The sequence below is a fragment of the Mauremys reevesii genome, linkage group 12 (genome assembly GCF_016161935.1).
Source record: "Mauremys reevesii isolate NIE-2019 linkage group 12, ASM1616193v1, whole genome shotgun sequence".
Taxonomy (NCBI): domain Eukaryota; kingdom Metazoa; phylum Chordata; order Testudines; family Geoemydidae; genus Mauremys; species Mauremys reevesii.
This window is the reverse complement of record NC_052634.1, coordinates 19229468-19254968: the sequence shown is the minus strand read 5'-3', so window position 1 is coordinate 19254968 and position 25501 is coordinate 19229468. Positions and strand designations below refer to the sequence as shown.

Sequence of the window (25501 nt, the reverse complement as noted above, 5' to 3'; positions counted from 1 at the left end):
TGCTCCTTCTCTCTGATCAGCTTGTGCCAGAATCCTGACTCCAAGCACATCCCAGCATTCCCCAGCCAGGCCCAGTCACCATGATAACTTTCTAGCCACTTATCAAACATCTTGAAAACTCCAGGACCTTCCAGTTCCATTGGGAAAATTTGTGCCCCGAGTCCTTATACTAGATCTTGGGGGTGTGGCAGGTGGGAAGGGGGCTAGAAATGCCACACAATGGTCTCTTCCACAGCATTCTGGACTCATTCATTCTGAAATCTGGTTTCATTGAGACCATTGTTAATCCAGAGTCACGGCATGGAAAGACAAGGAGTGACTCCAGATGGACAGTGGGGCAAATGAGATCAGCAGTTCTCCCTGTGAGGAGGGGCTCTCATTAGCTGCTCTCCCCAGAGAGCTAAAGGAGGGAAGCTGCTCAAACGCTCTGTCCCTCTCTGCCCGGGATATTGGGGTTCAGCTTCCTGGGTCAGACGCTGCAGTCTCCATTGTGATCTGGGAGACCAGGCATGTATTGCAGCATCCCTGGGCAGAACCACTTTCCAGTGATCAAGAAAAGGATCAGACAGAGGAAAAGCTGGTTCTTGACTCCATATTCCCCCTGCTGGGGTGTGACTGCCGGGGGGTCAGTGTCCGAGGGAATCCCCCACAGTGACTCCTTTGGTTCTGCTCTTTTCTAGCCTTGTGTTCAGAGACTTAGTTATGAGATTGGGAGAGGGAGAAGGAAGGTTAAAAATCTCTCTGTGAGCTTAGCCTGGCAGGAGGGCCCAGGTCTACACTGTAATACAGAGATTGAGCATTTTCCCAGGATGGCAGAATCTAGGATGTCTGTCTGCAGGGAAAGGGCTTGGGGGAATCGTCCTGTGACATTAACTAAAGCCTGTTCTGTAACCCCCGCAACTGCCCTTCTCACCCTCCCATGCTGCAGAATGACGTCCGTGTTTCGCTCCAGCTCATCCCATCCTGCCATGGGACAGGGGAGAGAAATGGCTGCAGAGGAGCCTGTTCAGGTAGGGATTATTGGGGGGTAGCTGATGGGTTCCTGCAGGAGGGAGAGGGACAGCAAATACACCGGAGATGGGAAGATTTGCACAGTCTGGTTTGGAGCCGGGCAGGAAATGCACAAGTTGGGGAAGGGAGGAGGACAGCTTGTGACATTCCTGCTGGGGGGAGTTTAATGAGTGGCCCAGATTCTAGGAACAGACCCATGAGATTAGGAGGTGGAAATACCCCAATTTGTGAAACAGAAAATAACCCTCCTACATCGGGCTAGGAAAACTGACCAGACTCCCAGTGCTGGAGCCTGACCTGACTGACCAGCCGCTGTGAGATATGAAGGGGGCACCCACAAGTGAGATTTAGGGGAGATTCCCCTCCCTTCATATCCAGCTCCTCACAATGGGGAGGGTGTTGGGCTTCCTACGAGGGAGTTGTCCCTGGTCCCTGCTAGGGGCTCCATCTCCTTTATCCGTCTGTGGCTAGTAGGAGTGTGATGGATCTGCTGGGAGAGAAAAGGGACTCTCTATTCGTCCCCTTAACCTGGTGTTTCCAGGATGCTCTGAGTGGGGTGGAGGTGGGACTCTCACTGTGATCCACCCAGAGCTTGCATTTGATTGACTTCTCTCCCCCACAAATAGTGGGGCTGTGAGTGAGGCAGCAGGTACTGAGTGTTGGACTCTTGCTCTTTCAGGGGCCAGTGACCTTCAAGGAGGTGGCTGTGAATTTCACCAGGGAAGAGTGGGCTCTGCTGGACCCTGCTCAGAGAGCCCTCTACAGAGACGTCATGCAGGAGAACTATGAGAATGTGACCTCGCTGGGTAAGGATTCCTGTCCCCTCAGTTCTTGGAAGGGGAAATGAAGAGATACGGTTCACGCCAGCCCCACAATGCTCTGCTCTGCCCTGTCTCTGCATCACCCCGATATGCCAGTGACCCACACACTGCCACAGACCCTCCCCTGCTGCAGAACACAGGAACAGTATTGCACAGTGTCAAATATCTCCTGTTTGCATAAGTAAACTTCTTTGAGATGGGGCGACCACATCTGAACGCAGTGTTATGCTCCTACAAAGCACACGGGATCTTTATAGAGGAAGGTGCGCGCACGCACGCACGCGCACACACACACACACACACTCTCTGCCAGAGCAGTTCATAGTTACCAGTCTGTTGTAGCTCGAGTCAATCTAATGGCCAATTACACTGAGCACGAGTGTGGGGCTGGGCTCTTGTCGGTCGCAATCCAATGCTCCGGGAGTGTGGCAAGATGAACCCAAACTCCCATGGCCAAGCACCCTGGTTCTTATAGGGTTTTTTCCTTTGTTGAACTCTATGGATTTTGCTGTATCAGTTTGTGATCGGTTACTTCTTAACTGGTGTAAACATTCCAGTGCACCTCTGAGAGGGTCAGCCTGTCCTTTGTTCTGATTTAATCAACTGTCCTCAGGGGTGCCAGCCTTGACCTCAGGGTCATCAATCTGCCCTTCGTTATGGATGCACGTTGTTGATTCTTTGATGTCCTTTAAGTCTCTTGACTCCTTCTTCCTTGACGCTGGCTATAACAATGGCCTTTACACCTTCTCTTTTCCTGATGCATACATCCTCATTCACACAAACCCACTGAGAATACAAACAGTAGTGTTTTATATCGAGCAAAAAGGCATTGCAAATGAAACCTTGCCTTCAATGTTTCTCTAATCTACTTAACATAGACACAATAGTGAATCCTGTCTCTTATTTACTAAACCTTAAAACAAAGACATGTAGATTTAACTAGAGTGCCTAATTTGTAATACACAGAGGAAACCATAGTAGACAGTGTAACTTATCCTAAAACAAAAGGTGACCATAATCAGTCAGAAGGATTGTTCTGGTCTGTCATTCCTTTCTGCTATTCAAACAGGGTGGCTGACAGGATGAAATCAAATCATACATTAAATTCTCCCAGTACATTATAAAATCCAGCTCCTACAGCCGTATTCGAGATGTGGGCGTACCATAGATTTATATACAGGCAATATGATATTTTCTGTCTTTTCTATCCCTCGCTTAATGATTCCCAGCATTCTGTTCGCTTTTTGACTGCTGCTGCACATTGAGTGGATCTTTTCAGAGAACTATCCATGACTCCAAGTTCTCTCTCTTGAGTGGAAACAGCTAATTTACACCTCATCATTTTGTATGTCTAGTTGGGATTATGTTTTCCAATGGGCTGCACTATGTGCTATCCTGACATCTAGTACTGCTGAGATCCTGCATTCAGTACTATCCCTGCCCTTCCTGTTCCCTTTCTCCACTGAACCCCACCAGCCCATGGTTACTGTCCCCAGCCTCCCCAGGACTCTCTCATTGTCTCTGGACCTCTCCGTCAGCAAGAAGCAGTGGCAGGGAGACTTGCCCTCTCTCTGGAGTCTTGGATTTCTGGGACATGGATTTACTTTCTCTGTGTTTTAGGAGCCTCTTTGAAATTGAGTGTCTGTGACATTAACCACAGTGCAATCTGGAGTGTTGAACAGCTGTGTCCCTTCAGTTCCCCAGGCTGGGGTGACTTTTACACTGTTTTACTGTGAGAGCAGCCACTCCTGGGCAGGTAACACACAGTCTCCAGCATGTAACTCGCTCCCAGCTACACAGTATTTAGTGCTGCTAGTCAGCGACTCAGGAGTTACAGTGCAGCACAGGAAAACCCCAGAAAAGTCTCTGTTCCCAGACTTCCCCCAGAAATGTGCATCTTTCCCTGTCCAGCACACTACTGAGCAAGGCAAGCTCATATGAAGTCTGTCATTTCATCAGTGGAAAATGACATGCACCAGCCTTGTTATCCCATGTAGATGAGTGGACTCATCCCTGCGGCACCCCCTGCTGGTGACTTCTGGGAATTAGCTCATTCCAGCTCCTGCACACCCTCTGCAGGCTGGTGATCCGCCTGTCCTCTGGCCCCCCATGTCCCTCCTTGGACCTGGTGCCCCTTTTACCTGGGGTGCTGCCCTCTGGGAGTAACCCCTCAGTCTTAGGGTCTCCCCTCCCCAGGGAACTCCCACTCTCTATGTTTATGTATTGGACTGTAATATAAAATCCAATCAAACAGTCCCCCTTTTCCCTCTAGTTATTCAATAGCTGCCCAGCCCAGGTGATAACTTTCTGCAGCTGGTACTAGCCCCTTGGGGCAGCCCTGGGCCCCGTTAATACAAATTCTACCAGAGTCCAGGTAACTGAAAGACCTCTGAGAAAGCGCTGGGGACTGGCAAGAAAGTGACTCTACACAAACAGCCTCTCCTCCCATTAGCAATTGCTAGGAGCAAATCCAGCCATGGGAGAGCAAAGCCCCCAGGAATGGGACTGTCCCAGGCAGAGGGGCAGGGAGAGAGGACAGGGGAAGGAGAGACTGAAAGGGGCAGTGGGAGAAATGAGTGGGGGGAGAGATTTCCAGCTCTCTAGTCCACCCAGACACATGTATTGCAGCATCCCTGGGCAGAACCACTTTCCAGTGAACAAGAAAAGGATCAGACAGAGGAAAAGCCAGTTCTTGACTCCATATTCCCCCTGCTGGGGTGTGACTGCCGAGGGGTCAGTGTCCGAGGGAATCCCCCACAGTGACTCCTTGGGTTCTGCTCTTTTCCAGCCTTGTGTTCAGAGACTTTGTTATCTGATTCGGGGAGGGAGAAGGAAGGTTAAAAATCTCTCTGTGAGCTTAGCCTGGCAGGAGGGGCCAGCTCCACACTGTTATAAAGAGATTGAGCATTTTCCCAGGATGGCAGAATCTAGGATGTCTGTCTGCCGGGGAAGGGCCTGGGGGAATCGTCCTGTGAAATTAACTAAAGCCTGTTCTGAAACCCCCACAACTGCCCTTCTCACCCTCCCAGGCTGCAGAATGACGTCCATGTTTCACTACAGCTCATCCCATCCTGCCATGGGACAGGGGAGAGAAATGGCTGCAGAGGAGCCTGTTCAGGTAGGGATTGTCGGGGGGTTGCTGGTGGGTTCCTGCAGGAGGGAGAGGGACAGCAAATACACCGGAGATGGGAAGATTTGCACAGTCTGGTTTGGAGCCGGGCAGGAAATGCACAGGGTGGGGAAGGGAGGAGGACAGCTTGTGACATTCCTGCTGGGGGGAGTTTAATGAGTGGCCCAGATTCTAGGAACAGACCCATGAGATTAGGAGGTGGAAATACCCTAATTTGTGAAACAGAAAATAACCCTCCTACATGGGGCTAGGAAAACTGACCAGACTCCCAGTGCTGGAGCCTGACCTGACTAACCAGTGGCTGCTGTGAGATATGAAGGGGGCACCCACTAGTGAGGTTTAGGGGAGATTCCCCTCCTTTCGTATCCAGCTCTGCACAATGAGGAGGGTGTTGGGCTTCCTACCGGAGATCTCTCTCCCTGGTCCCTGCTAGGGGCTCCATCTCCTTTATCCGTCTGTGGCTAGTAGGAGTGCGATGGATCTGCTGGGAAAGAAAAGGGACTCTCTATTCGTCCCCTTAACCTGGTGTTTCCAGGATGCTCTGAGTGGGGTGGAGGTGGGACTCTGACTGTGATCCACCCAAAGCTTGCATTTGATTGACTTCTCTCCCCCACAAATAGTGGGGCTGTGAGTAGGGCAGCAGGTACTGAGTGTTGGACTCTTGCTCTTTCAGATGCCAGTGACCTTTGAGGAGGTGGCTGTGTATTTCACCAGGGAAGAGTGGGCTCTGCTGGACCCTGCTCAGAGAGCCCTCTACAGAGACGTCATGCAGGAGAACTATGAGAATGGGACCTCGCTGGGTAAGGATTCCTGTCCCCTCAGTTCTTGGAAGGGGAAATGAAGAGATATGGTTCACGCCAGCCCCACAATTCCACCTCTGCTCTGTCCTGTCTCTGCATCACCCCAATATGCCAGTGACCCACACACTGCCACAGACCCTCCCCTGCTGCAGAACACAGGAACAGTATTGCACAGTGTCAAATATCTCCTGTTTGCACAAGTAAACTTCTTTGAGATGGGGCGACCACATCTGCATGCAGTGTTATGCTCCTACAAAGCACACGGGATCTTTATAGAGGAAGGTAAATACATAGCATTTATTGAGAATATAACAGTTAGCATATGCTTTTTACACTCTCTCTCTCTCTCTCTCTCTCTCTCTCTTCATAGTTACTGGTCTGTTGTAGCTGAAGTCAATCTAATGGCCAGTTAGATTGAGCACGAGTGTGGGGCTGGGCTCTTGTCGGTCGCAATCCAATGCTCCGGGAGTGTGGCAAGATGAACCCAAAGTCCCATGGCCAAGCACCCTGGTTCTTATAGGGTTTTTTCCTTTGTTGAAGTCTATGGATTTTGCTGTGTCAGTTTGTGATCGGTTACTTCTTAACTGGTGTAAACATTCCAGTGCACCTCCGAGAGGGTCAGCCTGTCCTTTTGTTCTCATTTAATCAATTGTCCTCAGGGGTGCCAGCCTTGACCTCAGGGTCATCAATCTGCCCTTCATTATGGATGCGCGTTGTCGATTCTTTGATGTCCTTTAAGTGTCTTGACTCCTTCTTCCTTGACGCTGGCTATAACAATGGCCTTTACACCTTCTCTTTTCCTGATGCATACATCCTCATTCACACAAACCCACTGAGAATACAAACGGTAGTGTTTTATATCGAGCAAAAAGGCATTGCAAATGAAACCTTGCCTTCAATGTTTCTCTAATCTACTTAACATAGACACAATAGTGAATCCTGTCTCTTATTTACTAAACCTTAAAACAAAGACATGTAGATTTAACTAGAGTGCCTAATTTGTAATACACAGAGGAATCCATAGTAGACAGTGTAACTTATCCTAAAACAAAAGGTGACCATAATCAGTCAGAAGGATTGTTCTGGTCTGTCATTCCTTTCTGCTATTCAAACAGGGTGGCTGACAGGATGAAATCAAATCGTACATTTATTTCTCCCAGTACATTATAAAATCCAGCTCCTACAGCCGTATTTGAGATGTGGGCGTACCATAGATTTGTATACAGGCAATATGATATTTTCTGTCTTTTCTATCCCTTGCTTAATGATTCCCAACATTCCGTTCGCTTTTTGACTGCTGCTGCACATTGAGTGGATCTTTTCAGAGAACTATCCATGACTCCAAGTTCTCTCTCTTGAGTGGAAACAGCTAATTTACACCTCATCGTTTTATATGTCTAGTTGGGATTATGTTTTCCAATGGGCTGCACTATGTGCTATCCTGACATCTAGTACTGCTGAGATCCTGCATTCAGTACTATCCCTTCCCTTCCTGTTCCCTTTCTCCACTGAACCCCACCAGCCCATGCTTCCTGTTCCCAGCTTCTCCAGGACTCTCTCATTGTCTCTGGACCTCTCTGTCAGCAAGAAGCAGTGGCAGGGAGACTTGCCCTCTCTCTGGAGTCTTGGATTTCTGGGACATGGATTTACTTTCTTTGTGTTTTGGGAGCCTCTTTGAAATTGAGTGTCTGTGACATTAACTACAGTGCAATCTGGAGTGTTGAACAGCTGTGTCCCCTCAGTTCCCCAGGCTGGGGTGACTTTTACACTGTTTTACTGTGAGAGCAGCCACTCCTGGGCAGTTATCACACAGTCTCCAGCATGTAACTCGCTCCCAGCTACACATTATTTAGTGCTGCTAGTCAGCAACTCAGGAGTTACAGTGCAGCACAGGAAAACCCCAGAAAAGTCTTTGTTCCCAGACTTGCCCCAGAAATGTGCATCTTTCCCTGTCCAGCACACTACTGAACAATGCAAGCTCATATGAAGCCTGTCATTTCATCAGTGGAAACTGACATGCACCAGCCTTGTTATCCCATTTAGATGAGTGGACTCATCCCTGCGGCACCCCCTGCTGGTGACTTCTGGGAATTAGCTCATTCCAGCTCCCGCGCACCCTCTGCAGGCCGGTGATCCGCCTGTCCTCTGGCCCCCCATGTCCCTCCCTGGACCTGGTGCCCCTTTTACCTGGGGTGCTGCCCTCTGGCAGTAACCCCTCAGTCTTAGAGTCACCCCTCCCCAGGGAACTCCCACCCACTATTCTCACCTCGGCTCAGTATAAGGCCAGTCATCGTCTAGCCCCAAACCCTGGGGCAGGCTGCAGTATCAGCCACTCATCACTGGCAAGGAGGGTTTGGACCTGCTGCCTTGGCCTACCGCTGGGCTGCCCTCTGCAACCCCCCAGTACCTATTGCCTTCTGCTAGGCCGCAGCCTGGGGCTTTCCAGGCTGGAGCTCCCCAGCTCCTCTGCCTTTCCCCAGTCCTGCTTCACTCAGGTACCCTGTGTCCAGCTCCCTGCAGCCAGGCCCATCTCCCTCTACAAACAGAGAGAGATTCTATCTGCCCCTGGCTTCTCTGCCTTTATAGGGCCAGCTGAGTCTGTTTGGGGCGTGGCCCCAGCTACAGCCACTTCCCCCAAGCAGCCCAGCCTAAAAGCTGCTTTCTCCAGCCACAGCCTCCTACCAGGGCAGTTTTTAACCCTTCAGAGCAGGAGCGGACGTCCACCCCGCTACATCCCAAATGCAGTTTCACGTTAATCCAAACACGCTAGTTGGATAAAACAATAAAACAAGATTGTTAATTACCAAAAAAAAAGATTTTAAGTGACTACAGGTAACAAGTCATAAAAGTCAGAATTGTTTACAAAAGAAATGCAAGATACACCACAAATAAATTTGTTAGTCTCTAAGGTGCCACAAGTACTCCTGTTCTTTTTACAAACTAACGTGTAAGTCAGGGGTAGGTAAACTACGGCCCGCAGGCCACATCCAGCCCCTGAGCTCCTGGCGGGGGAGGCTCCCCCATCCCCTCCCCTCCTCTCCCCTGCTGTCCCCTCGCCCCCGCTGTCCCCCTGCAGCCTCAACATGCCGCGCCCTCAGCGCTCTGGCCCACCGCTCCTGGGCAGTGCTGCAGCGGTGGGGCTGCAAGCTCCTACTGTTCTGAGTGGCATGGTAAGGGGGCTGGTCTGCGCGCTCCTGAGGGACCCCGTGTCTAGCTGCAGCAGGCTGCGTGGCTGTGGTAAGGGGGCCAGGGCCAGGGGGTTGGATAAGGGGCAGAGAGCCCTGGGGGGCAGTCAGGGGACAGGGAGCAGGGGGCGGTTGGGCGGGCGGTCAGGGGATGGAGAACTGGGGGGTTTGATAAGCGTAGGAGTCCCGGGGTCTGTCAGGGGGCAGGGGTGTGGATATGGGTTCATATCCAGGACCCCACCCCCTACCCAACCCCGCTGCTACCTGTCCCTTGACTGCCCTGACCTCTATCCACCCCCCTGCCCACTGACAGACCCTTGGGACTCCCACACCTATCCAGCCCCCGTCCTCCCAGAACCTCCGCCCCATCCAACTGTCCCCTGACTGCCCCCTGGGACTCCCTGCCCCTTATCCAACGCCCCCACCTCCTTACCATGCCGCTCAGAGCAGCATGTCTGGCAGTCACGTGGACCACGCAGAGCCAGACACACTGCCCTGCAGGAGCGCACAGACCTGCCCTGCAGGAGCGCTGCCCATGCGGTGGTGTGGCTGCGGGGGAGGGGCTAGCCTCCCCAGCCAGGAGCTCAGGCACTGGGCAGGATGGTCCTGTCGGCTGGATGTGGCCCGTGGGCCGTAATTTGCCCATCCCTGATCAAGGGCATAAACCTATTGAGTCAGCAAGACATGCAGGGGTATGTCTGTGTGCTGAGACTTCCGAGGCTTTTCCATGCCATGTGCTGTGAAGCTTGTGTTTGGGACACAGGTAGTACAAGCCACATGGCAAAGGGAATATAAAGGGCAGCTGCATCATCTCCATTTTGTCTTCAATCCCTCTTCCTACCTCTGGAGCAACTTCTCTACAAATTGAAGCCTGGAACAAAGGACTGAAAGACCCATCGAACTTGTGGATGTGTTCCAGACGGACTTTCAAGCCAACAGTTCAACAATACTGCTAATAACCTGATATATAGATTTCTGAATGCATCTCACTGCTTTCCCATTTAACAACTTTTTTTGTGTCGTGTCCTGTCTTGTCTTTCCATGCTAAAGGATTGGCTGGCAGTGTGGTCTTTTGGGTAAGATCCAAACCTATAGTGATCTTGTAATGTGGCTGACCTTTTGGGGTCAGAAAAACATTTTGTATATGATCAGAGTTTTTAAATAATCTCTCACTGTACTGGACCTAGGTGCTGATTGGGAGTCGGAGAACTGGAATGCAATAAAGGGGCCGTGTGATTTCTTTTTTCAGCTTCTCGATAACCCGTGTGTGGGATCAGAAGCAGTTTGTGACTGGTCATTGAGTTTAACTTCAGTGTTAACCACCAGTTTTGGGAGCATCTGCTCTCCCTTTTTCATCCTGCTCTGACCCTGGCATTTTCAGTGTGGACTGCCCCAGGCACACCCGTCACACTAAGCACTGAAGTTAAATTAATAGAATGTTTTTTATGACAAAGTTATGAAATCAAGTGACCTCCTTTGTTTTCTTTCATCTGAGCAGGGTTTCCAATTTCCCAACCTGATGTGATCTCCCAGCTGGAACAAGGGGAAGAGCCATGGCTCCCAGACCTCCAGGGTTCAGAGGAAAGAGAGATCCTGAGAGCTCCCTGCACAGGTGAGGAAATATTAAACCAACTCAGAATCTGTAAGTGCCTGAAGGAAACATCTGGGATGCCCTACAATGCCCTTGGAAGGTCTCTCAGTTCAATATTGTCCCTAGCAGGGGTCGTATCCTTAGGGTGTAAATATAGCTCATGGCTTCCTGTAGACACTAGCAGACACCAGGCAGTAGCTTCCTCCCTTCCCCCTGTGAATTTGGATGGGATGTGAAGCCTGAATTGATCCCCTCCTCTCTCCTGTTTGGGGAAGAACTTGGGGGAGTTCAGTTCCTGATTTTTATTTGACTTCTCTCCAGTACTTGTATTGGTTTGGCCTTCCCCTTTCCATCCCTGTTTGAGGTTTCTGTCTCTATCACAGCAGGTGACGCAATGGTATGTGAGAAAGAGGAGGAGAATTCTCAGCAGGAAAATGTTGAGCAAGTGGATAAACACAGAGAATTATCGCAAAGATCGAAAAGGAATGTGTCCTGGAGTCGTAAGCAGGAAAAATCCCGTGACATTCAGCACAGACCAGAAGGAGAGCAGGGAAACCAGCCAGGGGAGAAAGTGGGTAAATGTATTTCCTGTCAGGAAACTCAGAAGGACCTCAAGGAAATCACAACACAACAGGAAATCCTCAGCAGAAAGAGAAAAAATACATGCAGTGAGTTTGGGGAAAACGTATGTGATTACTCCATCCTTATAAAGCATCACAGAATCCACACAGGGAAGAGGCCCTATGAATGCAGTGAGTGTGGAAAATGCTTCACTGGCAGCTCATCCCTTTCTCGACATCAGAGAATCCACACAGGGGAGAGGCCCTATGAATGCAGTGAGTGTGGGAAAACCTTCAGTCGCAGTTCACACCTTATTACGCATCAGAGAATCCACACAGGGCAGAGGCCCTATGAATGCAATGAGTGTGGTAAATGCTTCACTAGCAGCTCAGGCCTTTATCAACATCAGAGAATCCACACAGGGGAGAGGCCCTATGAATGCAGTGAGTGTGGTAAATGCTTCACTAGCAGCTCAGGCCTTTATCAACATCAGAGAATCCACACAGGGGAGAGGCCCTATGAATGCAGTGAGTGTGGTAAATGCTTCACTAGCAGCTCAGCCCTTTCTCAACATCAGAGAATCCACACAGGGGAGAGGCCTTATGAATGCAGTGAGTGTGGGAAAAACTTCACTATCAGGTCAAACCTTCTTACCCATCAGAAAATCCACACAGGGGAGAGGCCCTATGAATGCAGTGAGTGTGGGAAAAACTTCACTATCAGCTCAAACCTTCTTGCCCATCAGATAATCCACACAGGGGAGAGGCCCTATGAATGCAGTGAGTGTGGAAAATGCTTCACTGACAGCTCATCCCTTTCTCATCATCAGAGAATCCACACAGGGGAGAGGCCTTATGAATGCAGTGAGTGTGGAAAATGCTTCACTAGCAGCTCAGGCCTTATTAGGCATCAGAGAATCCACACAGGGGAGAGGCCCTATGAATGCAGTGAGTGTGGAAAATGCTTCACTGACAGCTCATCCCTTTCTCAACATCAGAGAATCCACACAGGGGAGAGGCCCTATGAATGCAGTGAGTGTGGAAAATGCTTCACTAGCAGCTCAGGCCTTATTAGGCATCAGAGAATCCACACAGGGGAGAGGCCCTATGAATGCAGGGAGTGTGGAAAATGCTTCACTAACAGCTCAGCCCTTTCTCAACATCAGAGAATCCACACAGGGGAGAGGCCCTATGAATGCAGTGAGTGGGGAAAACCTTCTGTGGGCACTTAGCCCATGTTAGTCATCAGAGAATCTGCAAGGGAGATCAACAACATAAACACCTCTAGGGCTATCGATACTTTTTTTTCTCTAATAATTTTCCTGATTCCCACATAGTAACTTTTAAAGCTATTTGAACTGTTTGCAGCATGGTTATCCCTCAGTTTGACCAGATGAGGGGCCCATTTTTGCCTTTTGCAGTTTGCCCTGTTTTGAGGTGGACCCATTTGTCCTTTCTATCAACTCCATTATCCCATGAGTAATTTGAGTGTGCCCTTCCTATCAGGAACCAGGGAGCATCACATTTATACTATTCTTCCTATTTCAAAGTTATTGTTAGTCACTAGTGATACAGATTGTATCATTGCCACTTGTTCTCACGTTGCTCTGGGTTGTGCTGAAGAGCAGATATAATGGGAATTTTTCAAATTATAGTTAAATGAAAAGGAGCAGGGGCAGGAAAAAAAAGTGTAATTTCAGCCTCTGTGACACTGGAAGGAGATGGGGAGACGCAGAGATTCCCTTCTTCCCCATCACTGCAGAACTGTTACCTTTTGTCTGAGCCATGCAGAGGTTATCATCATCACATGCTATCCATCCACTTCTCAAAGTGTCCTGTGAGGAACAGTTCTCAGCTGTCTGTGCTTGGAGATGATGCTTTGACTTCTTTAATCTTATCTCAGAGTCGCTCTGACTGGAGATGAAAGTGTCAAAGACCTGGAAGGGGAATTCAAATGGATCCCAAACACAGTGTGATCATTGGGAGTTTAAATCCCAGGTTCCATCTATTGGTAAAGCCACTTCTGGCAAGGTGTGAGTGGTTTTGTCCCAAATTATAGCAATGCTTGGATACTAAAAATTTTGTAAATAAACATAACTGGCTATTGAGACAGTGCTGAGTGAAGTATGTTTGAATGGATCAGAGGAGAATGTGATGGGAGAATCTCTTGTCCTGATTCTGAATAATCAGATGTAACCTGCTCTGGAATTTCACTTCACACTTTCATTGCCATGTATTCTAGCTCTCTGTGATGTGGGTTTCTATCTTTCCTGAAGTCTGTTTGGTCACTCAATTGGATAGTAGTTCAGTTTGATAGGATGTAGCTCAGATTTATTGGAGAATTTAAGACAAATGACTATTTGCTAAAGTCATCATTTCTCACTTCAGCTTTGCTTTTTCCCCATCCCTGCATGATGTCATGGAGAAAGGTTGAAGTGCAGTTCTGTCAGCATTAGAGAACTCTCCAATTTACTGGACAGGCTAACAAAGAAACAGCAGTGATTTAAAATCTCTACTCAGAATGGTGAACAACAGTAGAACCCCAACTAACTGAAGGAAGTGCATATGATCACAGTGTAGTTCAATTGTTTAAGTCAATATTGTCCCAGATGTTCTGGGGGAGAAAATTCCATGCTAAGTGATTTTTGAACTAGGCACAATGCCCAGGTATTTGGTTCCAAAGCCTTTGTAACCCAGGCCCTACAGAAGATCTTTCCTAGCTAATCTTATTGTATCGGAGATGCTGCCCTTCATGATGCAGATGTTGAGGAAATAGAAGTGGAGTTTTGTTGAATTTATCCTTTGTAGGTGCTAAAAATGTATATCGAATCAAATCAGTTTTGGAAATCTAATAGCTGCAGAAAAATAGCTATTTTTGAATAGAAACTCCAACTCTGGTCACTAATGAAGATTGTGATCCAGCCCTGTATCCAGTGCCTTGCCTGGAACTGTGCCATCAAATTAAAGAAAAGCTGGGTATGTTTTGGTAAGCCTCCATGTTTTGGTAAGCCTCACTAACACTGCTGAGATTTGGAGAGGTTTTGTAAAGGATTCTACTTCGGAGAAGTGTAAATTTACCCTAACCAAGACCAAGGATTTGGAAAGAGCTGGGGCTGAAAGAGTCCACATCCAGTTCTTGGTTTCCACCCCAGTAAAGGAAGCTATGGTGACCAATGACCCAAGGAAAATTGTTTGTACAACTCCATTTCCTAGTTCAGTGTCACTGATTACAGTTCCAAAGGATGCCAGGTTACATTGAGAACAATCATCCTTTACCATTTGGATCCAAAGAGAGAGAGCTTCAAAGGACATTCCTTCCCCGTGGATCCCAAACTGGCTGCCTGATTGGGTAACAAGGACTTCAAGGCTGTAGAAATGATGGTAACCAATGAGGCAATGAGTGTATCAGGCTCCAATTTCAGACTTCTGGATACTCGCATGTTGAGTTCTGATTCTATGGTTTTGTGTCTGATGCTATGGCTACACAATAAAGCTGATGTTGGTGCAGCTGCACCAATGTAGCTGTGCTGCCGTAGCACTGCTATTACAGACGCTTTCAGCCAATGGGAGAGATTTCTCTCATCGGACTTGATTAGTCCAACCCTCGCAAGCGGCAGTGGCTCTTTTGGCAGGAGAAGTTCTGCTGCTGATGTATAGCTATCTACACAGGGGGTTAGGGCTGTGTAACTACATTGCTCAGTGGTGTGGATTTTTCACACATCGGAGTAATATAGTTAACCAATAAATGTCTTTAGTGTAGACCAGACAGTTCTCTCTTGTGTTTTATGCATTTACATCACTTCTCTATCTTCTCTCACTTTGAAAGATTAAAAGTGTGACACGAGAGGTATTTTTCCTCATGATGCAAAGATTCCCACATAGGAGACCCCTTCCACCAACACATACTGTAGAAGATCCTGAGATATCTGAACTCACAGAAGTGGTTGGGACAAACCACATCTTGAGCCAAGGTTCAGTTGTTGGCAATGGGCATTAGAAGAAAACTAACATATATGATAAGAATTTGTGATCTTTGAATATGTTTTTATCATCTATTAAAATGAGATTATTGGTGAAGTTATTGGTTAAAGAAGAAGAGACTAAATGTGTGATAATCTGAAGTATTTTGGAAAACTTAAAGTTGTCTTTTTTTGTTTTGTTTTGTTAGTCGTACAGGAAATGGTGGCTAATCTTGAAAAGTTAATTTGATTTAATTTACCCCCTGTAGTGTAAGGAGTTCTGGTGGAAAACCTCACTCCAAAGGTTGGGGTGGGAGAATGTGTGTGAGAAAGTGTGTATAAGAGAATATTGGCCCAGTATAGATTTTAATATTTTGTGTTTTCAAATAGAATTTATTTTGTTTACTTTCTAAGTCAATTTCTATTCAAAGGAAAGCTACTCGAGGTGACAAGTTGTATAAATTTTTACCAACTTAGACTGTAAGGGTCACTGTCTTCCCCACTTCTCTAATTTGCAAAGGAAAGGCCTGACATCTGTCACAGGATGTGTCCAGCAGGTAGGACAGCTGCACTCATCAACCATCAATATAAAGAAAGACTGAAATCCATTGCCTTTCAGGTCAATAAGCCAGCTAAAGGCTGGTCGATGTTGAAAAGCTGTGTTGGCAGAGCACATCTATCAGGGGTGTGAAAAGTCCTCTCCACTGAGAGAAGTAGTTAATGTGACCTGAGCCCCAGTGTAGACAGTGTTAGGTTGTCAGAAGAATATTTCCAGTGTTTGAAGTGTAGACACAGCCTTAACATCAATTCCAAATTTGACCCATCTCCCTATGTGTGAGAAAGTTACTCATATGGAGGGGGAGCCAGCTGTCCGCTCACCTGGTTCCTCAACTGTAGCTACAGCTGTTAGTGCCCATGAATGCAAAGACTGAGAGAAATGGAGAGTTCCAGCCATTGTCATTTTAGTATCTTATTGTTCCTCTCTCTGTTTTTTTGTGCTGGCCTTTCTGTTCTATCAGGATGTGACTGTATAGCTCAGTGCATCTGTGACAAAAGCTCATTGGTGCCAATTGGCAAAGGGGGTCACAGTTCTTCACAAGCAACTCCTGTCTCAGACCTGACAAACTCCCCACAGCTAATACACTGCTTTTATGATATTTATCCAGGAAGCATAGCAGTGAGATCTCTACTGAAAGCTTGTAAATTATTGATACTCCTAATCACTGCGAGAGGTGTGTCCGAGTCATAGTTAAGGGGTAATGTAAGTACATGGAAAATTATGCCCATATGGTATTGTTGTGAAAGTGAGTCACCCCAACCATAGCTCTTGGTGGGGATGGCCCATTCCAGTGGGAGGGAATTGGCACCTGTCCCTTGCTAGCCAGTTATGTGATGTATTGCTCCATTGTCAGCCTTTGCACCAACCCAGAAAAGCCAATGGAAAACCATCAAAGACAAATTATAGACATCGAAACCCTGTGGAAGTGACAAGGACAATATGAGAATGAGGAGATTGTCCTTTCTGTGAATAAAGACAAAAGACTGATTCAGTTCATAACAGGGTGGAGAAAAACACTGGGTCCATTCACCAAGGAGATTCCTAATGACCAGTGGTGCTTCATGAAAGGCAGGGCCGTGGCTCCTAGGGACTAGGAATCAGTGAAATTGACTGAAGTGTGAGGTGAGAATCTACTTAGATAGGAAAGGTAACTATTAAAAAGTGTAGGTTGCATTTTCTGATTTTGTTTAGTTGGTAACAGTTGGTTTCCATCACTCACGTTTGTTTAAATCTCTATCGGTTGTTAAATAAATTTCTGCTTGTTTGATAACTATACTCAAGTGCTGTGTGAGATACAGTAGCAGTGGTCCACAGTAAAACTAGTAACCTGGGATCTACCATTGCTTTGGGCAGAAAGAATCTGGGATTTCTCTGAGTATCTGGTGATCCGGCCTGGACCCCAGAGGGGGACACATTGAAGGAAGTCAGGGGTTAGGGTGGCTGCTGTAGCTCAGAGGAGGGTCTTTGAGTGCCTGACGGTCTGGGTGAGTTTGGTCCCTAACATCCAGCTGCCAAATGCAAAACTCCGTCTTCCTAGTGGAAGGTGGCAACAAGGAAACTCTCAGCCCTCAGCTCCCTGAGCAGGGTCACAATATGTCTCTATGTTGATTCACCTGTCAAATTCACACAGGGAAAGCTCCCTATAGCATAAAACTCTGCCATATGAAATCATTGAACATGTGCTCTTCACTCTGTGAAAGCATGTAAAGAATCCAAGCGCTGGAGTCCAAGGGTTTGGGTCCAGAGTGACCTAGACAAATTGGCGGATTGGGCCAAAAGAAATCTGAGGAGGTTCAACAAGGAGAAGTGCAGAGTCCTGCACTTAGGAAGGAAGAATCCCCTGCACTGCTACAGCCTGGGGACCGACTGGCTAAGCAGCAGTTCTGCAGAAAAGGACCTGGGGATTACAGTGGATGAGAAGCTGGATATGAGTCAACAGTCCCCTTGTTGCCAAAAAGGCTAACAGCAGATTGGGCTGCATTAGTAGAAGCATTGCCAGCAGCTTGAGGGAAGTGTGTTCATTTCAAACCTGCAGCTTATTCATTTCATTTGGTGACCCCTCCTAGTTCTTGTGTTATGAGAAGGAGTAAATAATACTCCCTTCCTTGGTCCTTTAGAAGATATTATGTGACCCCCTCCCCCTTGTCTCTCATGTCCTGGGACCAACATGGATACAACACCACCGCAAACAACAAGGTTCAAAGTCAATGCACATGGGAGAAGCATCTTGTGTTTCATTCCTTATGTCCTAGTCCCATCGTGTGGCTATTTCCTTTTTTTCCTTTCTGGTAAAAGCTTTGGTGTTTTGCACAGAAACATTATTTCCCCAGGAGAGACCCAGGAGCGAGGGCTGCATTCCTGTACCAAACAGTCACTAGAAGGGGGCAGACAAAGGCCTTCAGGATGAGGTGTCCGTCACTGTCAAAAAATCATCTCCCTCCTGTGGTTCCGCGGGCAGCAGGAGCAGCCGCAGCTCGGTGGCCCCTGGCAGCACTCCTGGGGTGGCCGGAGCAGCAGCAGGCCCCCTGGGGCTCCCCCCCCCGGGGCAGCAGCTGGAGTGGCTGCAGGTTTGCAGGGCTTCTCCCCTGGTAGCTGGTGCTCCTTATCCATCAAGTAAATCAAAACACTTCCCCCTGCAAGTGGATTTAGCCCAGGACCCTCAGAGTCAGCAGCTCTTATAGCTCCCCCCCCCCCCCCACACTGAGCTCTCTGGTCAGGTGTCCTAGCGCCGGCAGCCTCCTGTTTAGATCCTAAAATAGCATTTTTGCACTGGGGGGGGGCTGAAATTTTGGACTGGACATTGCAGCTCCACCGTTATTTTATTGAATTGCTTCAAAACAGCAAATCAAGAAAGTCTCCTAAGTGCCAGGCTCTCTGCCATGGAAACAGCTGCCCCTGCTCTCCAGGAGTCTGTGCGTTCCACCCAACAAAGTACAAACCTCTGCACTGAAGGGGGGTCAGACAGTGACGGTAACACAAATCTTCTGACTATTAACCCAAGTCCCTTCCTTTCTTTAACCCAGGATGTGCCAGTCAACTGTGAGCCATGGTGTTATCTTCATCTTAAAATACCTCTCAGGACATTGAACAGAGGAAGTGAAACCTCCTCCCCCAAATGGCTCCCTGTTGAGGCGTTGTACTGTACCTGCCCCTGGAGACTGTCTGGTTTTATATCCTTAGATCTTTTTCTCTTCAAACCCCTTATCCCAATCTGTGGGCCACCTCCGCATTTCAGAGTTTAGAATTTACTCTCATCACCCTCGTCTGGCACTTTCCATGTGAATTAGACAAAGTGAGTGGGGGAAGCTCCCTGGCTAATGAAAACCGATGCTTTGGGTGCGCCCCCCCTCACTAGCCAAGTGTGCCCCTGTAGGTGCTTCATAGACAAGCTTGGGAAGTAGGGTAGTTACCTGTGTCTGTGATTAACCACTTTGGTGACCTAATTGAGAGGCTGATGGTTCAAACCCAGGTGAAGATAGAGGTAGGTATTTTTTTAATGATGAGACTCCAGTACATTTTAACAGGCAGTAAAATGCCTCAATTCTGATCTAGCCTCATTGGGCAAGTGTAAGTAGTACTATTGCCAGATGCATTGGTGGTATAGTGGTATAGTGAGCACAGCTGCTTTCTAAGCAGTTGACCTGGGTTCAATTCCCAGCCAATGCAGAGATGTGATGTTTTCTCTGCTGGGAATTGGTTTAATTTCAGTCACATTGTATCAGTTTAGCAATGGAAGGAGAGAATCAATGTGCTGCAGGTCATTAAACACCCAGTGGAGGAAGAAAGGGGCAGGACTATACAATGAGCAGGTGGAGTCATCCTGGTATTACAATGTTTGGTTTATTTTTTATTTTTTTTCCCTTTACTTCCCTCTCCCTTTTAGACTCAGAGCCTTTAGGGTCAGAAGGGACCCAGTGTGATCACCTAGTCCGACCTGCTGCACCTTGCAGGCCCAAAGACCCCACCCACCCACTCCTGTAATAGACCCGGGAGGAGAGGCAGCTCTGTGCACTGCCCCTACCCCAGGCAGCACATGGAGGCCCTCTGCTCCCCTCCCCCAATGGGTGTGCAGAGATGTGCCAGCAGCACTGAGGTGGCTCCCTGCCCACTCTGCCTCCGTCCCTCTGTGCCACTCCCAGAAGTGGTTGGCATGTCCCAGCATCCCCTGGGGTGGGGGGAGTGTCTCCATGCGCTGCCCCTGCCCCGAGTACCAACTCCGCAGCCCCCATTGGCCAGGTACTGCAGCCAATTGGAGCTCTGGGGGCAGCGCCCATTGGCAGGCAGCGGCGCAGAGAGACCCCCTGGCCCCGCCCACCTAGGAGCTGCTGCCGCAGGGTTGTGTGTACCAGTCACTTTGGGAGCTGCAGTCCCTGGGGTAAGCGCCACCCCTCCTGCACCCCAACCCCCTCCCCCAGCACAGAGCCTGCACCATGCACCCAAATTTCCTCCCAGAGCTTTGCTTGTCTTTCTTTCACCCAGAACCATCCTTCTTCTTCTGGGCTGCAAGTAGCCATCCCTGGGAAGCCAAGAGGCAGGCACAGGATTCTACCTCCCAGCAGCCAATCACACCTCCCCAGGCTTTGCAGAACGACTGGTGATGCTCTACTAACCCCAATTAGCCGCACTGAGGCACTTAGCTTCTGCCCTGCCTTCCTCAGCTCGACTTTCCTCTTTTGCCCCATTCCTACCTCACTCCCTCCTTTGGCAAGTCACGCAGAAGAGCCGGCTGCCATAGGGCAGAGGAGACCAAGCCACAAGGCTTCAAAAGGTGACTGGCCAAGATCCTCTAGCTTTCCCCTGTTGATGCCAAGGCTTTTTCTCAGCTCATTTCACCACCCTCTGTCATGCAGGGGTTGGGCTTATCGCAGGTGTTACACAAAATTGGGCCAGCTAGTCAGCGTAGGGAGCACTAATGACCCACCAGAGTTTGGCAGAAAGCAGCACGTTTATTATATTGATAGCTAAGCTCAAAAGAATCGGGGGCGGGGTGTCACACTCACACTCCCAGGACGCACACGGCACTGGAGATGTCTGGATTCTGCAAGGTAAGTGTCCCACAGCGCAGCTATGGATGGTATGATGAAGGTAAGTCTTCCTGAGGCACAATGAAATACAACGCTGTGAACCACTGGCCAGGCAGTCTGGGCGAAGGGCATTCACTGGAGGTACAAGCTTGTGAGTGCTCTCCTGAGCACAGGGCCCCTTCCCCTTTTAAGGACCTGCACCTCATGGCCTGCGACTTGAGATGACTTGGCTGCATCTGGTTGGTCACACTCTACCTTGGGCAGTGTCCATGCTCTGGGTGATCGCTGCCTAATCAGAGTCCCAGACACCTTGTCTACCTGGGAGCTCTTCTGCTCTTCAACCAGCCCATTCATCCCACGAGCATTCCAGGAGGGCGGGGGAGGGGGAAAGCCACTTCACAGGCATTCAGAGAGGGAGAGGAGACAAAAGTGGGAGCAGGGGAAGTATAACAGACCTTCTGAGCATAGAAATCACTGCTGCTCCTACAACAGCAGGGACAGGCCACTAGGAGCTGGGAAAATTAAGACCACATGTTTCTACCTGGTTTTGAACCAGGGACCATTTGTGTGTTAGGCAAACATGCTAACCACTACACTACAGAAACTCTGTCGCCTTCCTCCATAAGAACAGCCATATTGGGTCAGACCAAAGGTCCATCCAACCTCACATCCTATCTGCCATCAGTGGCCAATGCCAGGTGCCCCAGAGGGACTGAACCTAACAGGTAATGAGCAAGTGATCTCTCTCCTGCCATCCATATCCACCCTCTGACAAACAGAGGCTAGGGACACCATTCCTTACCCATCCTGACTAATAGCCATTCATGGACTTAACCTCCATTAATTTATCTGCAAAAAGAACAAGGAGTACTTGTGGCACCTTAGAGACTAACACATTTATGTGAGCATAAGCTTTCCTGGGCTAAAACTAACTTCATCAGATGCATGCAGTGGAAAATGCAGCAGGAAGATATATAGATATATACACAGAGAACATGAAAAAATGGGTGTTGCCATGCACACTATAACGAGAGTGAACAGTTAAGGTGAGTTATTATCAGCACGAGGAAAAACCTTTTGTAGTGATAATCAGGATGGCCCATTTCCAACAATTGACAAGAAGGTGTGAGTAACAGTAGGGGGACAAATAAACATGGGGAAATAGTTTTACTTTGTGTAATGACCCATCCACTCCCAGTCTTTATTCAAGCCTAATTTAATGATGTCCAGTTTGCAAATTAATTCCAATTCAGTAGTCTCTCGTTGGAGTCTGGTTTTGAAGGTTATTTGTAGTAATATTGCGACTTTTAGGTCTATCATCGAGTGACCAGGGAGACTGAAGTGTTCTTCAACTGGTTTTTGAATGTTATAATTCCTGATATGTGATTTGTGTCCATTTATTATTTTACGTAGAGACTGTCTGGTTTGGCCAATGTACATGGCAGACGGACATTGCTGGCACATGATGGCATATATCACATTGGTAGATGTGCAGGTGAACGAGCCTCTGATACTGTGGCTGATGTGATTAGGTCCTATGATGGTGTCCCCTGAATAGATATGTGGACAGAGTTAGCAACAGGCTTTGTTGCAAGGATAGGTTCCTGGGTTAGTGTTTTTGTTGTGCGGTTGCTGGTAAGTATTTGCTTCAGGTTGTGGGGCTGTCTGTAAGCAAGGACTGGCCTGCCTCCCAAGATCTGTGAGAGTGAGGGATTATCCTTCAGGATAGGTTGTACATCCTTGATGATGATTAACCAAGTGGCATCACCCCCTCATTTGGCCCTGTGGAATGTAGAATTCCAGCCCAAGGACACTGAGGAGGGGAAGAGTCAAAAATGTCCCCTTCAATTATTACCTCCTCTCCAGAGTGCAGGTGAGAATCTACAATCCTTTCTCTCCCTCAGCCCCTGTGCCAGGATCCCTCAAGCAGAGCCTGGAGTCCTGCCCCTGGCGTCTGTACTATTGACAAAGACTAAGTGACAGGGACAAAACACTCAAATCCTGCCTGGTGCGAGGAGCCAGGTTTGCTCTTCAAATTCTGTCGTTGGTACATTTCCAGGCCTGGAAATGTCCCACAACAGCATTTAATGGGAAGCTGCCTGCAGAACAGTTACACTGCACAGAGCTCCTGTGGAGGAGGGGTGGGAATTAGTAACATTTTGAGGATTGTTTGGGAAATGAGCCTTTGCTGACAAGGTTTGTCTCTGTTCATATTTCACCTTCAGGTGTTATGTTGAGGGATCTTTAGTATATTTTTGTGAGGTTAATAACTATCTCCTCAACTTTATTTACTCAACTTAAAAATTGGTGTCACTTGATTTTTGCATCTCCCTGTGAAAATACAACTGACACGTGTGGCTTTCTACAGGGGGTCATGATGTTAAATTTGGGGAATTCAGTCTCTGTACTTCTGGGGGCGGGGCGGGGGTTGCTTTTTTACAGCTGCCTCACTGCCAGGCACACCAGGCTGTTGGCTGCACCCATTGTACTTGCCAGGGGCCTCTGCTGAACCCTGGGCGGCTGCACTGCCATGCTGGGGTGACTCTGCAGGGGGAGAAGCTGCTCTGGAGCAATGTAGAGCAGGTGCAGGAAGGAGATGGGGTCACTATTCACATTCTGAACTGCACAATTTTCCAAATTCGGGACTAGATTCATAGATTCATAGACTTAAGGTCAGAAGGGACCATAATGATCATCTAGTCTGACCTCCTGCACAATGCAGGCCACAGAATCTCACCCACCCACTTCTGTAACAAACCCCTGACCTATGTCTGAGTTATTGAAGTCCTCAAATTGTGGCTTAAAGACCTCAAGGTGCAGGGAATCCTCCAGCAAGTGACCCGAGCCCCATGCTGCAGAGGAACGCAAATGTCCGAGAACAATTCTAGGGGAAGGTGAATACAGAGCAATGACACTGGAGATGCCCAGACCTCCACTGGGGGCAGTGTGGAAATTAATAATGGGAAGATCATTTGTGAAATTAGTCTTCACTGACAAGATTTGTCTCTGTTCCTATTTCACGCGATGGTGTTAGTTAGAGGAATCAGGACAGATTTTTACTATATTGATTAAACACTTAATTTTATTTAACCAAGCCAAAAACTTAGTGTCACTTATTTTTTCTCTGTCCTAGCAAGAATGAATTGAATTTTGTGACTTTCTGGAAAGTGCAGTGAGATTAAATGTGGGGAATTCAGTCTCTGTGTTTGTGAGCTGATGTTTTCCTCTCACAGGTCAGTGCCTGCATTGAAATACCATGAGGGATATAAGGGCTGGTGTACGCTGGGCACTTCACTGGCAGAGCGACGTCTCTCAGGGTGTGACCACCCACCCCTAGAGTTAAGGTGACCTAAGCCCTGGTTAGATAGTGCTAAATAAGAGGAAGAACTGTTCTATCAATGCCGCTATTGCACGGATGGGAAAACCCCTCCAGTCACTGTCTATTCCAGAGTGCTATAGCAGCGTTTTAAGTGAAAGTAGATCTGGCTCCAGTTTGCACTGTGGCTGCTCAGGCACTAAGACTATAATAACAACAACAGTGCAGTGCTTGCATAGTTGGCAGGATTTGAATCTGTACCAGGTGACCCCAATGGATTTCTAGCCCAGTGCCTTAACCACTCAGCCACAGCTACTTGATATGCAGCCCTTTCATTGCATGATAATTCTGTTCTCGCTGAATTGTCACTTCAAATTGCTCAGACCAGTTTCCCCAGCACACTCACGGCTGCGCATCAGTGTAAGTGTGTTCTCGGCTGAACAGTGAGAATTTCTGCCCATTTCCCTTCCTGCTGGAGCATGATTAGAGTGTGTTTGTGTGAATGACATTGCTGTAGATTGTTGTTCATTCCCCACATTGACAATTCAGACAATCTCTTTCCTAGTCAAATCTCTGGCACATCGTTCCAACAGCAGGCGGCAGGATTTCTCTGGGGCACTGAAATTTTTACAGGGGGCTGGTGCATGAACTCAGCATTGCATTCCACCCTTTGATGTTTCATGGACTTTCTCAGCAGCAGAAAGAAAGAGCCGAGCCAATATCTCCCTGGCAGGGATGCAGGTGCCATGACCCTTCTGTCTGACTATCGCCATTGCAGGAGAGAAGGGTTCACTGGAATCAAATGCCCTGGCTCAGACAAGAGACACAGGAAGATTTTGCTGTTCATGGATCTGTGCAAAGGAAATTGTGTCTCTGTGTGAAACTGAGGAGGGAAATGAAACGTCCACATGGTGGCCCAATGCCCTAAGGAATGTGGGTGAAGGACTCAGGCTGAGAAATTATTTAACAGGGGTTTGTATCAATGTATTGCCCTGATTAAAATCTATGGCTAAAAGGCAGCCATGTTGTTAGTACTTGTACCTGTGTAGGGACACCCCAGTGGGTGTCAAGTCCATTGCCTTCACCAGGGGCAGTCGATTATTTTATCAAGGTACAAATTTCTTGGTCAAGGCCTAGGCTCCAGCGAAAACAATACACTGTTGATAAGAAGAAGTACATCAAAAGATTTTGCAGCCACTATGGGCATAACTATGATGTGTCGTGTTTCACTCTTTATATCTGGTGCCACCTCCTTTCCCTTTAGCCTTGTAGTTGACCAAGGGCAAAGCTAAACATCTCCTCAGATACCAGGGAGTGTTTATGTCCATTCCTGTGAGCTACACAGGGGTTTGATGTTGCTGCTTTCAGTCCTCCGGCTCTGCCGGGATAAGGAACAATTCAGGCTGACACTGAACTGAAGGAGGATCATCAGTTTTTGACAGGGAGAGGGACGCCTCCTCTTAAAGGTGTTTGTCTGGCTGGCAGTCCTGGTTCCCAGGTCTCACTAGTGGGGCTCCAGCAGTTTTAGGACTGGGTCACTCCCTT

At 48.2% G+C, this 25501-nt stretch overlaps 2 protein-coding genes and 1 non-coding gene across 3 annotated transcripts in view; 2 read left to right on the top strand and 1 right to left on the bottom strand.

Moving 5' to 3' along the window:
- LOC120375473 (zinc finger protein 271-like) overlaps positions 1 to 25501 on the bottom strand; it is a gene marked incomplete at its 3' end in the record, with an annotated part of 430987 nt that overhangs the window by 74575 nt on the left and 330911 nt on the right. The gene's annotated exons all lie outside the window — the stretch shown is intronic.
- Positions 11248 to 12282, top strand: LOC120375477 (zinc finger protein 551-like; the record flags this gene model as incomplete). The annotated part of the gene is made up of 2 exons (XM_039496136.1): positions 11248 to 11738; positions 11907 to 12282. Coding segments are annotated over 2 exons (867 nt in total), but the record flags the coding sequence as incomplete, so codon positions are not given.
- TRNAR-UCU lies at positions 19206 to 19282 on the top strand. The gene has a single exon. It is a non-coding gene; the product is annotated as a tRNA-Arg (tRNA).